The sequence below is a fragment of the Mixophyes fleayi genome, chromosome 12 (assembly GCF_038048845.1).
Source record: "Mixophyes fleayi isolate aMixFle1 chromosome 12, aMixFle1.hap1, whole genome shotgun sequence".
Lineage (NCBI taxonomy): Eukaryota > Metazoa > Chordata > Amphibia > Anura > Limnodynastidae > Mixophyes > Mixophyes fleayi.
Genome location: NC_134413.1, coordinates 32,860,764 through 32,876,096, shown reverse-complemented (window position 1 = coordinate 32,876,096; position 15,333 = coordinate 32,860,764). Strand labels below are relative to the sequence as shown.

General features: G+C 40.3%; 1 protein-coding gene across 2 annotated transcripts in view; it reads right to left on the bottom strand.

The window, feature by feature from the left end:
- Window positions 1-15,333, bottom strand: part of DLGAP5 (DLG associated protein 5) — a 35,680-nt gene that overhangs the window by 14,803 nt on the left and 5,544 nt on the right. The window contains exons 2-18 of one of the 2 annotated variants that reach the window (XM_075192536.1): window positions 13,678-13,926; window positions 11,471-11,676; window positions 7,411-7,497; window positions 7,217-7,307; window positions 6,196-6,291; window positions 5,861-5,925; window positions 5,477-5,730; window positions 5,197-5,327; window positions 4,973-5,114; window positions 4,537-4,622; window positions 4,275-4,435; window positions 2,991-3,083; window positions 2,520-2,745; window positions 2,030-2,207; window positions 820-877; window positions 514-733; window positions 99-154 (exon numbers count right to left, since the gene is read on the bottom strand). In XM_075192536.1, the coding sequence (XP_075048637.1) occupies window positions 99-154; window positions 514-733; window positions 820-877; window positions 2,030-2,207; window positions 2,520-2,745; window positions 2,991-3,083; window positions 4,275-4,435; window positions 4,537-4,622; window positions 4,973-5,114; window positions 5,197-5,327; window positions 5,477-5,730; window positions 5,861-5,925; window positions 6,196-6,291; window positions 7,217-7,307; window positions 7,411-7,497; window positions 11,471-11,676; window positions 13,678-13,909 (2,382 nt within the window). In that variant the 5' untranslated portion in view covers window positions 13,910-13,926. Of the gene's footprint in view, window positions 1-98; window positions 155-513; window positions 734-819; window positions 878-2,029; window positions 2,208-2,519; window positions 2,746-2,990; window positions 3,084-4,274; window positions 4,436-4,536; window positions 4,623-4,972; window positions 5,115-5,196; window positions 5,328-5,476; window positions 5,731-5,860; window positions 5,926-6,195; window positions 6,292-7,216; window positions 7,308-7,410; window positions 7,498-11,470; window positions 11,680-13,677; window positions 13,927-15,333 lie in introns of both variants that reach the window. The other variant, XM_075192535.1, reaches the window with a different exon arrangement.

Below are 15,333 nucleotides of genomic sequence, written 5' to 3'. Positions count from 1 at the left end.
TATACTATAGGAGGTAATCTTATTTAAATGAAAAATCCACACACTATTAATAGACAGATCTAGTTCTTTATACAAATTTCAAAAAATCATTTCTCTACCATAATAGGAGTGCAGCTTCCAAGGAAGTCGAGTGGATCGTTTGTAGTCTGCACCTCTAAAGAAAAATGGGAAAAAAAAATAAAAACCTTGTTGTTGCAGCAGACAAGTAAATAAAGTACATAATATACTGGATGTGGATTTAAACGTTCAATATGATAACCTCCCCATAAAATACAAGAACTATGGGCGCCCTGTGACATGGACAACTGCAGTTTTGGAAGTAGTAAATGTACATATATATACCAGAGTAATTCTGTACACTGGGTATGCATTTTAGATCTTACAATTTGCATCTTAAGATTTTAAAAATGAGAATAATTTTATATTTATGGAAGGGAGGGGGGCTTTTTCATAATTATAAAGCCACATTTGTTCCTTGTGCCTTATGAAAATTGGAAATCCAGAAGTATATACCTTCATCTGGAACAATTTTAGGGCTGCCAAATAAAGAGGAACTGCTTTCTGTTCCGTCCACAACTTTTTCTGGGCTGCACATAAAAACGTCGTCAACAACCGCGCTTGTGTCACTGGTTTCAAGGCCCAAACATTCCATGAGGCCTGCAGATTCCTTTAGTCCAACTTCAATATTTTCAGATGGAACTAAATACTTTGTCAAATCAACTACTTGTGGAACCTACGTACAGAGAATAGACAGCATAATTATATCCAATAATCAAATATACAACACACTGCTGAACGAACAAACCACAAATAACTCACAGTATCAGACTCTGCATTGTCAGCGTATGTAACCACAGTTGTTTCTTGGTTCTGCAAACTAAAAGAAACAGCCGTTATAAGTTACTAAAACAAATCATTCTGCTAATCTAGGAGGTCAAAACAATCTGTGGGAAATAGTAAAACAAAAAACCCACACTAATTTCACTAGACAAGCAACAACGAAGGGCATATATGGGCAAAAAAAAAAAATAATTCTACTTACTGCAAGTATGGATTATTTGTTTTGAGTATGAAACATGGGTTGAGGATTATGCAGATTAATTATCCTGTACATTTGCATTTATATGCTCTGAGAGCTCCATTACTAGGCACAAGTCAGCCAAACATGAAATGCCATATACAATAGCACCACCTTCAGGTAACAACAAACAAAATAATGAAAACTACAATATTAGGCACAAGCAAACTATCAGTTTACTTGTAGGACACACCACCGCTCTCATAAGAGCTAACATTCTAGAGCTTAATGCGGAGACAGTGGGAAATGGAAACTGGAGCAGTAGTGGATACTACTTAGAGGTAGTAGAGTTAATTGGCTACAGTTAAGAAAGGGTTCTGAGAAAGCACTTGAAAGATTGAATGTTGGGAGAGAGTCTAATCAGGCAGTAAAATGTCAAAGATATAGGAGTGGGAGGTGTTGGTACAGGCAGTAGTTGAATGGGTTCCTGTGATGCAGCAGTGAAAAAGGAATAGGGGGTCTCTTGTTGTACAGATGATAGACAGATAAAAGGAAGGCCAGATAGCAAGAGGTTGCAGTACTCAAGGTGGGGATAAGGTGACTGGATAATGGTTAACAAGAGGGTGTATTTTGGCAATGTGGGAGAAAGGTGGACAGTGCAAAGGACTAGATGTGTGGAGTAGATACTGAAGAAATGATTAGAGAAATGTAGTGAACCAGGAGAGAACAGTGCTGCAAAACCCATGAGAATAAAGGGTGTGCATAGCTTAATTTAGCCTCTCTCTAAGGAAACATACAAATAAAGGATTTCCACTGTTACCACAGACATTGAGGTTGTCCGTCTGTATGGCTTGTGGCATTAACACCTTTGCTGCCAGAGCAGGACGAATCTTCAGTAGAACCATGACTGAGAAGAGTCACAGCTTCAACACAATATTCTGCATATTCAGATAGTGGCATAAACCATGCTTATCGTATATGTAGCTTCAACGTGTGACAAACAGGCGTTACCTTTTTTCCCCAGCACCAAAGAGTGCTTTCCTTATGGGAGATTTTTGGGCTTGTGTACTTTCCATGGACTCCTCTACACTATTAATGGCTAGGTTTCCCGAATTCGGCAGAAGCTTCTTGATCGATCTGGATGTGGATGTAATGGACATCCGGGAAGAACTCCGATTTGTTCTTCGATCTAAAAATGCATTCATATTGGTTAAATAACTTCACTTTCACAATTATTATTATTATTATTTTTTTATTTTTTTTTTAAGTCTGACATTTTTGGCTTTAAAAACATAATTTCATTAATAGTGTACCTTTAATATACAAAGGATAACTACCCCCACCCCTCTGCACTTCATATCCTCAATGCACTGCAACCGTCAACAGATTTATTCAAGTATGATATCTGCATCAGAAATTACAATGTTCTCACACTAGTGGCTGCGGAGTGAGGCATATGCTTCTTCCTATTACCATTATTGCAGGGTGATCAGTAACTTACTACTACTAGGCAGCTTTGCAGGACTCTCAATCCTAAAGAAACCAGCATCAAATACAACAGGTTCCACTTGCATGGGCAATTCTGGGGCTGCGGCATCAGACACCGGCTCCTCCGTTTTCCTTTTATTTTTCATTGCAGCTTTAATGGCAGCAAGACGACTCTTAGCGGCTGCTCTCCCATGGTCTCCTTGGTTCTGTTTGGCTGTTGTAGTTGGTGCTATTTTTTTCTGCAGATAAGGGGAGAGAAAGCATGTAATAGGTAAATAGAAGTTTTAGTACTCAAGATTCCATGGACCGGACCCTGTAAATGCAGCGGCTGCTGTTCACTCAGTATTTTGTACATAGGAGTAAAAAGCTCTCCTGCCTCCTCTGTCAGGAGAAATGACTATTACAGAGGTGGAACCTGGACCTGGTCTGCTAGTTTCAGATTTATTTGGTGGGCTCGGGGGTTAATTGTTGCTTTAATACTTACTCTTGCAGCCTTCTTAGTCTGGACTACATTCTGTTGCCAGCAGTTCTCCTCCAGCTTTCCAAGGTTGACAAACTTTTTACATACATCTTCTATCTATTAGAAAAGATGCATAAAACTCTCTTTAGTTAGAGACAACTGGACACATAACATACAAGTGTTAAGAGTGCATTTCAACTTTGAAAGGGGTCGCTTAACTTTGCAGAGGACTGCACAAAAAGCAAACCTAACTTGTCTCAATGTAAAAAACTAAAGTGCCTTTCTTATTTACCATTAGTGGTCTAAACAGTTGATGTGCAGTGGTGCAAAACATAAATTCTATATAGAATTTGATATATAAAGAAAAATGGAGACTGCAGTAGACAAACAGTACATAGGTAATGAGTCAATGAACAATAGTGCAAGAATATGTCAGGATTTATGCATTCATCAAACTTTTGCCTACATTTACAAACACTGTCCATACATAATCAAGTAACCACATCCATAAACAAGATGCACGCATACATCTTGAACAGTTTAACAGCATGACCGACAGCCAATGGGTACACAAATTTTGGGTGCAAAAACCACATAAGATTTTAAACACAGCTTTGCATGAATGCATTCATTCTAACTAAGAGATCTTACTATCCAAAAGTGTTCCGCCTCTGGTATTTTAAAAAAACAAACACGCACAAACTCACACAGTAGAGTACGATTTCATTATTTTGTTTTTCTATTATATCCATTTCTCATTCACAAAATTTCATTACAGATGGGTTAAACCATCTTAATAAGTCAACTAATTAACATTCCATTAATTTCTATTTATTCATTTGAATCCAATTTCTCAATAACTGTACTTCATTACTTTATTGTATTCATCCACCAACCCCTGAAGTGTTTGGTGGCCCACCCTGGGTATGAAACCCAAAGTCACGTGACTCCACACCCAGAGTCCACTCAGCGCTCTATGTCAACGAATGGTTACGTATAACTTTCTGCTAGTCTAGGTGGAGGATACATGTTTGTCGCACACAATATTTACACACTAGCCAAGATCATAGGTGAACCCTTTATACAAAATAATCTCTTTTCCTTTAAGGATCTACCCATTTTATGAAACACTATAAAAGGACAACTTATTGATATCGCCAAGTATGTGACCTAGGTAGAACAAGTAGACATGCAGCTAATCACAATGATGGATAGAGGTATACAGCTTCTGCTAAATTCCACCGTCCCGTGAATAAACAATTAGTAGAATAACAGAAACCAAAACAAATACATTTAGAAAGAGCCTACCTGAAAATAGATCATATCCCAAAATCCCTCAAGATCAGTGCACGTAGTTTCCTTTTCACCAGTTTTAAATTCACAGTGATCGACTAAACCCTCAAACTGCTTAAAACGTTCACTTATCAGTAGTCTCGTTTGTCCAACTGTGGTTCGGACCAGATCTTTAGCTTTTGAAAAGAAAATGTATTAGTCATTTTGCCACCCATACATTCCAATGGGGAACTATTATCTCTTTTTCCCCCACTTTGCAGCACATTAGATTTCTTACCATCGTCTGGAATATCCATGTCAATTCTTTTACCCCACTCACTGCACATCAATTCCAGCCTCTGAATCTCAACCTTCAGGGTGTCTCTGAAAAGAAAAACAACCAGTAATGAAAATCGCTAATACACACGAAAAACAAACAGAAAAAAGTTAAATACATTTCTAGACCAGATATTTATAGTCAACTCTGTACAAAACACAATACCATTACACGAGGAAGATTACCATCTAATTATCTAAACACCGTGATATTGCAGAGATCTGAAGCTTTAGAAGTTAGTTTCAACTTTTGTGTCTGCATTTCCTGTCTCTAAGCAGCAGTCTAAGTAACCACCCTCAGCAAGTGTTACTTGTGCATAACATGCTCCTCCGAGTGTTGAAGCAAGAATAGAAGTATTAGCTCTAGGTGGATTTGCATGTAAGGCAATGACAAGGACCTGAAGTATGGCACGTCATGTTGCGACTGCTCGGGCTGTGCAGACTTGTTATCCGCCTCTGTGAAATGTGCGCTTGGTTCAGAAGACGGAGGTGTCCTTGCAGGACCAGCTGCTACCGCAGAACTTGCTTCACTTGTACATTCTATAAACAGGAAGTAAAACGATTAGAAATAGAATGAAATATAATGCAAGGTCCATGCTGGAGGTCTAGATTACACAGATACCTTTCACTTGAGGGGAAGAAATAAAATCAGTGTCTAGCTTCACATCTGTGGCCTTAGGTGATAGTTGGGTAGGAGACACTTTGTCAATGTCATTTTCTTCTGTGGGGTGATCTCGTGTAAGCATAAAGGACCTAAAATAAAAATCAGATTTTGTAGATAATACAATGCTACACAGCACCTGTCCAGCAGGTGTCCCTACACATTTATTACATGTCGTCATAGCACAACAGAAGTGTTGCCATTATTGTGCATCATCAGGAAAGGATAGAAACTAGCCTACCTTTTACTCTCCATAGGGCTCCATGTAAAAGAAGGGGTCAGAAACGTATCGGCCCTGTTAGGGGTTATGGGTTGAAATTTGAGGGCAGACAGCCCATCCAATGGCTGGAAGACAAAGTTCTGAGGAGCAAAAGATGGCTTCCTTTCCTGTTCCAAGACGGATGTCTCTGCCAAGGCCAAACTTTCTATTACCGTGTCTTTGAGGGCAATGTCTTGTTTCATCCCTTGATTATTAGACTGGTTTATCACAGGAGGCTTTATTACAAAAATAAATAAAAAAGCTAATAGTTATTTTCCAGAAAAGTACAAAAATGTAATAAAGTATAAGAGCTGTTTGTTCTTATTCATCAAATCCCAACACTATAGCCCCGTGCATTGTTCTTACCTCGGTTTTCTCTAGAACCACGTCCTCTTTGGTTGTTATCTTCTTTTGAGATTTGGCAACTGCCACTATAAAAATACATTATGAAGGAGACAAGACGTGTGCTTCCATTTAATTTCAATGTGGCAGACAATGGTAATCAGACAAACTGTTATCCCTCATGACAGTAGAGCCAATGGGTAGGTGGATAGATGCCAATACTGTCTATGGGCGCTTGTGCCTTATCTTGCAGAATCCCAATTTGGCACGTCATCTTCCTTACAGCATTTATTATTAACACCAATATTCCATACCAACAATTTAAGAGTATGTTACTCAAAAACTTTTATCTGGATTACCTGCAGTATTTTTCAGGGGTACTTTAACAGTAGTGGAGAGTTTTGATGCAGTGGTTGTTGTTGATCTAGTAGATCTTGCAGGTGGAATAGCCGAGACTGTTAAAAAAAAAAAACAACAAAAAAAACAGACCTTGCTTTAAACACACACTAAATAGTACTGACCTCTAAACTAGCGTTACACCTTCATGCCTCTCCTGATTTCCAGGTATATAACAGAGCATATCCTGGTAGATGCTCACACTGCTATTGGCCACAACTGGACAAACCCTCACCCTTCTCATATATAGCTAAAATAATGCCTAAAGTGCAAAATGGTTTAGAAATGGAAACTTAATATTCAACCTCTGCTCTCTCCCCCCCTGGTTAAATGGCACAAGCGGCAGGCCTATAGCACAGAGAACTGTTCAACATCACATAGATAACTGATTGCCACAACAATTACTGTCCTAAATCCATTAAAGATTGCTGTAACTTTCTATCCATTTTTTATGTTATCTGTCACTTGTTTGAATAGCTCATGCGATGTATTCAGCGTCATTTGCAAGGATACATTCTGGTTTTAGAATGAACCTTGGACGAGTACTATTTGTTGTATCCACCCCACACACAAACTGAAGAGTCAAAACAAAAATGAACTGCACAGCTACACTGCTTCCATTTAAAGTGTGTCAATGCAGTTTGAGGTTGTATTGTAGATGGGATCTATATTCATTAGAACGTGATCAATATACTAGGAACTAATGACATCACTGAGTCATTAAATTACTTAAGCTCAGGTGACAGGGGAAAGTACATATTTATCATATTGAGAGCACTATAAACTCAAACACAAAGCACTCCTTTAAAACCAGAAAGAAAAAACATTTCTGAAATAGTTACAATAGAATATGGGTTGTATTGCAATATTTAAATGACAGAAGTTAAAACATCATTGATACCCCGTGAGATAAATCCTTAACTCCCGGGCTGACCAGATATCCCTTTATATTGCCTAGAACAGCTTTCATTTTGATTCCATTACCCTTGTTTTCTTTTTCATTCTTTTTTACAGTTGAATTCTGTCCACGACTTCTTGTAATTGCACGTTCAGCTGAGACTTTAAGCACAGTTGCCTGTAAGAATAAATTGCAGTCTTTAGGTGTCGTTTGTGTCATCACATAAAGATGGGTATTACTTTGGGGGGCAGGGGTACAGGACAAAAACACACAAACATACCGAGACTTGCTGAGTTCGTGTCTTGATTACAGGAGGTTCTGTTTTGGCAGCCGACCTAGTAACTCTTGTCACACATGGTGCAGCAGGCTGGGGGAAAAAAAAAGTTTTCAAAATTTAAAACCCCGTCAACAAGAAGTGACATTTTTAATATATGGTGCCTTGGGATCCATAAAGGATGTGTGTGTATGCTCAGGAGAGACTTCTGAGGCAATCCAATATGAAGCACAGCACTTGACTGCGTATTTGCGCCCAGTCTACACATTTTTCCCACCAAAACTTGTGCATTATTGAAGCGCAACAATGGAATTCATTGGAACCTAAAATGTCTAGCTCACTGCCATTGTATAAGATGCAAAGATGGAGCATTAAAGAAGCTTTCCACCTTAGTTAACTAAATCCACCCCCCCCTTCCCAATAGCAGTAATTTGTTAGCGTTTCCTTTCCAAGCACTCCTAGCCATTACTGTACTTAGCAGGTTCCCGATATTCACAAATAGCAGAGACTTACCAAGAGCAGCTCTGACACTGCAGTGCCTTCTCCATAGCAGATATACATTAGGTCTCATGCAGAGTTAGAACAGATCCAACTAAAGGGAAGATACTGCCTGCTTTTGCATATACCACACAAATACTTGCTAGCTTGTCCATACCTCATACTTGCCAACTCTACCGGAATGTCCGGGAGACTCCCGCATTTTGCGAGAGTCTCCCGGACGAGTGTGGCAATATCCCGGATCTGCCCACTTCACTAGGAAGTGCCCACTTCCTAGTGAAGTGGGCAGAATTAGCTCCCAAACGCAGCGATTCCCAGCGAATCGCAGCACTTGCCCCCCCCCCCCCCCCGCTGTCAAATGATGCATTTGCGTCATTACGTTAAGGGGGCGGGTCCAAAACGATGCCCACCTCGACCGGAAACCAATTTTGTCAAGTTGGTAAGTATGCCATACCTTTTCCATTAAAACAAATTGTCACAGGTATATCTACATCATTCTACATGGACTTGTCTACTCTGTGTGTGCATGTTACACAAACACTATAGAGTATGTTCCATTATGATAACTCACTAGTGTATAACGTGCTTCTCTGATTTACAGATAAATCCAAAACAAAGGTTTGAAGAGAGCACACTTGCAGGATATCAGCCCTTCTAATTAAGATTCTGCAGGTCAGAGACCAAAATGATGAGCAAGCCAAAGAAAAGCTACTACACTTCACTAAGAATTCAGGACCAATGCTGCTTATAATGTAGACAATCCCCTGGTTCAGTGGAATCACAGCTCTGCTTTCCCCTTTCCCAAGTGCTGGAATGCCCGGTCATCTCTTCTCTGTGGAGTGATTAAAACGAAGGTAAAGGAAAACTTGAATAAAGATAACTTTGACCTTAAATATTTCTCTTCTCTATAGATTTGGAGTGAAGGATCTGTATGCTCACTTTTCAGAAGTCCTGTCCACAAACATCAATGTAATAGTCCAGTTTTACATAAAGTAAAAAAGGTGCCACACTTCTCCATATTTGTCTTCCTGAACCCATGGCAGTGGGGATCCAGGTTATATCCACATGTCCAACTGTTGCTTCTTTCTCACACTAATACCGGTGTATGTTGTATTAGTAGGTAGAGGTTGCATATAGTCTTATGAAAAAGGAGAGTACACCCACATGTTTTAGAACTGTGGTTTTGCAAATCAGGACATAATTATATTAACTACTCCTCACCAAATCCTAAAATACAAGTCTAATATCATGTGACAAACACAACATATTTTACTTGGTCATTATCTATTCAACAAAAATAATCCAACATGAAGAAGCCATGTGTGACAGTCTGTACACCCTTACTGCTTCCATATTAGAAAAACAAAAGGTAATTTGAGTAAAGTGTACTTCATTAATTGAGCATCAGAAAGTGCTACCGGTCTGGAGCGCTCAGGTTGTTTTAGTAGAATGTCAAGGAGAGAAGACATCTGCAATGATTTTACAGAAGTAATTGCTGCTGCTCTTTCTTCAGAAAGAGCACTAAAACCATCCCCAAACAACTTGAAGTTCATCATTCCACAGTGTAAGATATTTACAAATACAGAACATTTAAGACAATTGCCAATCATCCCATCTTTCCAGGATTGTGCCCCCCAAAGTTGTTTTTTAAAAAAACAAACAAAAAAAAAACCCATCTGTTAACATTATAAGTGTTTAGTCCAGGAGTTTACCATATTTAAAAAAAAATCCACACAAGTAAAGCTTTCATCATATCCCTCCCAAAAACTAGAAGTTATTCTAGTATAATTTAGGTTTTAAAGTTGAATCTGAATGTAACACATGTAACACAGGATTTCTGGAAAGCACAAGGCCAGAGTGGAGCGATTAGGTCTTAATGTACAAATTAAACACAGCGTAGCACCAAAAGAATCTCATACTTTAAACATGGCAGTGATGATTTGAGATAGTCGAAGCACAGGACCTGGACTAGTCACAATCTTTGACTGCACCATGAACTTCACCTTACACTAGAATATGCTAGAGGATAAAACGTGAGGCCGTATGTCTGAAGACAGAAAACAGGAAATTACCGGCCTACACACCAGTGAACCTACAACTAAATGACTGAACTCTAAAAAGAATGAACGATTTTTGACAAAATCCAGACGTTAATCCTATTATGATGCTGGGCAAAAACCTAAAACAGAATTGTGCATAAACGAATGCAAACAATGTACTGAAGCAGTGTAGTAAGGAAGAGTGGCCCAGAGTTACTCAAGAGACATACAGAACATTACTTAAAAACAAGCTGTTGCTACCAAAAGTGGTTTAGTAGCAACAACTTATTGAATCACAGTGTACTTTTTACACATAATGGCTTCATTTTTCTTGAATAAATAATGACAAAATTAAATTGTTACATGATATGGTCACATTAGATTTTAAATGTGTTAGGACTACATGATTGGTCATTATGTCCAAGTATACAACCCCCCACAGATTTAAGAGTGTATTTTTTTCACAAAACTTCAAATGTGCCATACAATATGGGACTGATCAATGGCAAGATTCTCATCCCTGTGTCATACATTTCAATGCTCCCAATTATGAAGTGTGGACAATTTAGATCATGGACCCTTATCCACCCATCTACGCACGCTCCTAGTGACCTCCGTTCCTAAATAACCATGCCTCTCCTGTTTTTTTTTTACCAACCGGGTCTTTCGTACTGTGGTCAGGTCGCCTTTCCCCACTGCTGCTGCAGGATATTCGCTTCCTGAATGCAGTATTTGTATTGCTGGTATATTAATACTAAATGTTATACGTGACAAGTGTTTTCATAACAGCGAAAGAGCCTGGTGGTGGCAACCATAGAGCTGGATACACATTTATACAATTATCAAGCCGATTCACGACCGTTTGTTCAGATATTGATGTGTCCGCTCCTGCGATCATGTTTTATTGTACAAAAACACATCACATCTGTTGATTTGGTTTTCTAAAATCATGATCAACAATAGAACCATGTGAGGCAAACGTGGAAATGTGTAAACACCAACAACTAGAACATATCTGAATGTAAACGGTCGGTATCTACGCATGAATCAACATGTTCATCGGGACTTTCAATCGTTGGTGAAATCGCTACAGAAGCTGCATCTGAAGATTGGGTAGGTGTGTACCCAGCTTTAGCCTCCTACAACTAGTGGGTGCATCAGACACAGGCAGCAAGTGTCTGATGGCAGAGAAGCACCAGTAGGTGGTCAATAACATGTAGGTAAGAGGAACCCCAAAAGAAAATTCAACTCCTCATTAGGGTGGCCAGGTCCATTCTGCCACACCTACATAAATTGTAACTCTTGGTGGTTATGCCATGTAGGATCCTTGAGACACGATGCCCCCTTTTCATTAAGTAAGCATGTAACATACAGCGTGTATGATTCACATAACCCCAACAACATCAGTTTTACACAGAAAGCTGTAGTTCCCCCCCCCTTACTAAATTGCTGTCCGCTTTAGAAAAGACTGTACAAATTTCCTTAAATGCGCACTTTCATGTGCGCTGAAACATGCAAACCCTTAATACCTTCTCTTTTTGTTTAGCTTTGACAGCATTCTGAGAGGAGAGGACTGGAATAAATGAGGTTTCTGCTTTGTAGATTCCACACTTGAAGACACCTTTACTGGCTTGTTCCCGCTGTTGCTTTAACTTCCTCAGTTTCTTTTCTTCTTGATAACGCAGCAGCATTGCCCGTCGCTCATTTGTTATTAGCTCTTTAGTTTTATCAGTATCTGCTAAAATAAAAGACACCACAAGTAAATGCTTAAGCCCTACGACACCTCACAACAAAGGACTCTTTTGGATAACGCCCTCTATTTAGGATCTGCCCTCCTCATGTAGCAATCAGGTTTTTGTCATTTTCCCAGGACCCACACCCCAAACTGTACAGATTAAGAGAGAGGAGAGGGAAATTCAGCCTAGTGAAATCTAACTTGCACAGTCCATTTGCTTGGCAGCTGACATGCTATAACAATGTTCTAGATCTCTTTGCTTTTAAATTTTACTTGAGCAAAAAAAAATTAGATGGAAAAAAACCAAAACGCATGATAGATGGTGAGGCGGAATATATATGTACTTAGTGCAAGGTATACAGTCTGATGTACACTATTCAGTTAATTAAGGCTTAATACAACAAAATAAGTTAACTAGAATGGAAAACAGTTAGAACTAAAGAATAATTCAATACCAGACATCATGGCTAGAAATTTCAGATATCAAACAAAATCCCGGGAAAGACTTTTAAGTGGCTTTGGATCTTACAAAGGCATTTCTTGGAGAAAAATGATGGACAACAAGAGAGCACTATAGCTCATAATAGAAGTTCAGTCTGCCTCCCCTGCTGATCACACAACTGTGTTTACAGAAAACTAAAGGCGGGAATTCAATTGGCCATCGAGGTGCCGCCGGAGATTGCCTCAATGTCCAGCTGAGCACATTGATGGCCAGTACGGTACAGAAATCTCCCTCGAATCTCTATGGGATGAGAGGGGAAAATGCGTCCGTTTTTACTTAAAACTGACGCAATACGTCTCCGGAGACTGTTCTTAAGACATATCGCGTCACCTCGCGATCAAATGAATTCCCTGCAAATAATGAAACTAGCTTACAATTTAAGTCTTTTTTTCACAATCAAAACGCTTTACCCTCTGAGGAGAGGTCTACAAGAGTAAGTAAATACATAATTTACCTACAGAAACCTTATTAAGCAGCTCTGCAAATTCAAAACAGAACAGATTCCAGAAGTTGTCATTGAAAGTTTATCGGCATATCCTAGATTTTTATTGATCTTAATGGATTAAAGCACCTTACCTGTTGAACTTTATTTAACTCTGTTAATAACCAGTCTTATTTTATTACAGTATTTCTTCACAAGTGTAAAGTGCTATGTTGTATCCTGGCACTATATAAATAAAATTTAAATTTAAACTCGTTAACCTCTACCCCTATGTGGAAGAACTGTGTAAGTTTCGTGTCTGGGACACCTGTAGTCCCTGTGTAGCTTCTGCCTGCCATTGCTATTAATCATCATCATTTATTTATATAGCGCCAACATATTCCGTAGCGCTTTACAATTGGGGACAAACATAATAAACAAACTGGGTAAAACAGACAAAGAGGTGAGAAGGCCCTGCTCGCAAGCTTACAATCTATGGGATAATAGTCCATGAACACCCTGAAATAGACTAAGGGGGAAACTCGATTTCCTGCATTGTTCTTTAGAACGCAGACCGTGCACTGTTACTACGGTAATAGATGCGCATTATTACTGTCAGTACGGTAATTTCAACGCTGATTTGCCCGATCCGCGCTGTTCTAAAGAATTGAATCTGCCCCTATATGATCACAGCACTTGGAATTTCAATAACATTGATTAGACTGCTTTCATGGTTCTACATCAGCCGCTCAGTTAGCATCATATAAACACCGCACTAGGAGGTAGGTTCAATTCAGCGCAATGCGTCTCTGGAACGTCCATTAAGACACATTGCACCGTGTACACTCATTCTTTCCCCTCGCACCCCAGAGAGGTGCAATGAAAAACGAATGCAGATTCCTTACCGTAACAGCAGACAATGTGCGCAGCCGAACAGTGGGGTGGTGTTTGTCAGCACATTGCCGGCAATTGAATCTGCGCCTAGGAGCAGCATTAATTTTCACACCTCCAGCTGACAAGTTAGAGGAATGCATGGTTACAGACAGAGGTGAATTACTGAGGAATACACACTACTTACCAGGCTTAGTCTTTGCATAATACGACTCATTCACCTCCTCTAGCACAGTCATGTCCTGCTCCTTCACAAGAGAGATATTTACATCAGCTAGCAATCGCCCTCTGCTCCTTCTAAACTCTTTGTGTCGGTTCTCCTTCTGCGCCATGGATTTACGTCGAGCAACTTTTGTTCTTATGTCGTCTACGCTCATGTCCTTTTTATATAGGCCAGCAAACTGCGATCGGATATTCATTCTTCCTTTTGTATTAACTATGGGAGAAGAGAGGCATATGTAGATCATAAAAGGAGTTTTTATTCCAATCCCCTTCTTTTTATGCAATTACTACATCAACAATTAAAAATGGTACACAGCCATTTTATAATCTATACAAGCACTCAATATATCTGGATGTCAATGCACAAAGAATACAAACTATACTTCCTTATAAAGTAAATATGTATAAAACATAGCAAAACATACATTTTATAATTTTTTAAACTGTTTTAAATCATTGACAAGAGCACCAACTAATTTGACTGTTTACAAATGATGTGCAATATTATTATTATTATTATTAATTTTTATTTACAAGGCGCCACAAGGCATCCGCAGCGCCGTACAGGGACAAACAAATTACAATACAATGGGAGACAGCACAGTACAGTAAACAGTAACTCAGTAAGCTCAATGCACAGCTAGAGAGGGCGGGGAAGGGGGAGGGAGGATCCGCAAACGACGGGGCCCAAGAAGGAGGGCGCGGAAGACAGGGAGACCCCCAGGGGGGAGGAGGGAGCGAGAGTGGACGTGGGGTGGAGGACCCTTGAGGAGGAGGGCTAAGTAGCTGGAGAGCAGAGTTAGAAGTGGTGGAAACAGGAGGAGAGATGGCCCTGCTCAGAGGAGCGTACAATCTAAGGGGAGGGGTGGACAGAGAGATGCAGGGGAGAGAGGGAGAGTAGGGGGACGGAGGCAGAAGATAAGGTAGGAAGTTAAGTGAGAGACAGAAAGGCTTTAAGAAAAAGGTGGGTTTTTAGGGCACGTTTGAAACTGGACAGATTAGGTGAAGTTCTGATGGAGGGAGTGAGCTTGTTCCAGTGGAGGGGGGCAGCGTGGGCGAAGTCTTGGATACGCGCGTGGGAGGAGGTTATAAGGGGGGGAAGAGAGGCGACGGTCAGAGGCAGAACGGAGAGGGCCGGATGGAGCATGAATAGAGAGGAGGGTGGAGATGTAGGGCGCAGTGGAGTTGGCGAGGGCCTTGTAGGTGAGTGTGAGGAGCTTAAAGAGGATTCTGAAGGGGAATGGGAGCCAGTGAAGGGCTAGGTAGAGGGGGGAGACAGAAGAGAAGCGGCGAGAAAGGAAAATAAGCCTAGCGGCAGCGTTAAGAACAGATCGAAGGGGATCGAGAAGAGAGTGGGGGAGGCCAGTGAGGAGGAGGTTGCAGTAGTCCAGGCGGGAGATGATCAGAGAGTGGATAAGGCATTTGGTGGCATCTTGGGAGAGGAAGGGCCAGATGCGAGCGATGTTACGCAGCTGGAAGCGACAGGATTTAGCAAGAGAGAGGATGTGGGGGCCAAAGGAGAGAGAGGAGTCAAGGATGACACCAAGGCAGCGAAGTTGGGGACAGGGGAGATAGAGGTGTTGTCGACAGTGATGGAGAGGTCAGAAGGGGATGAGGTATG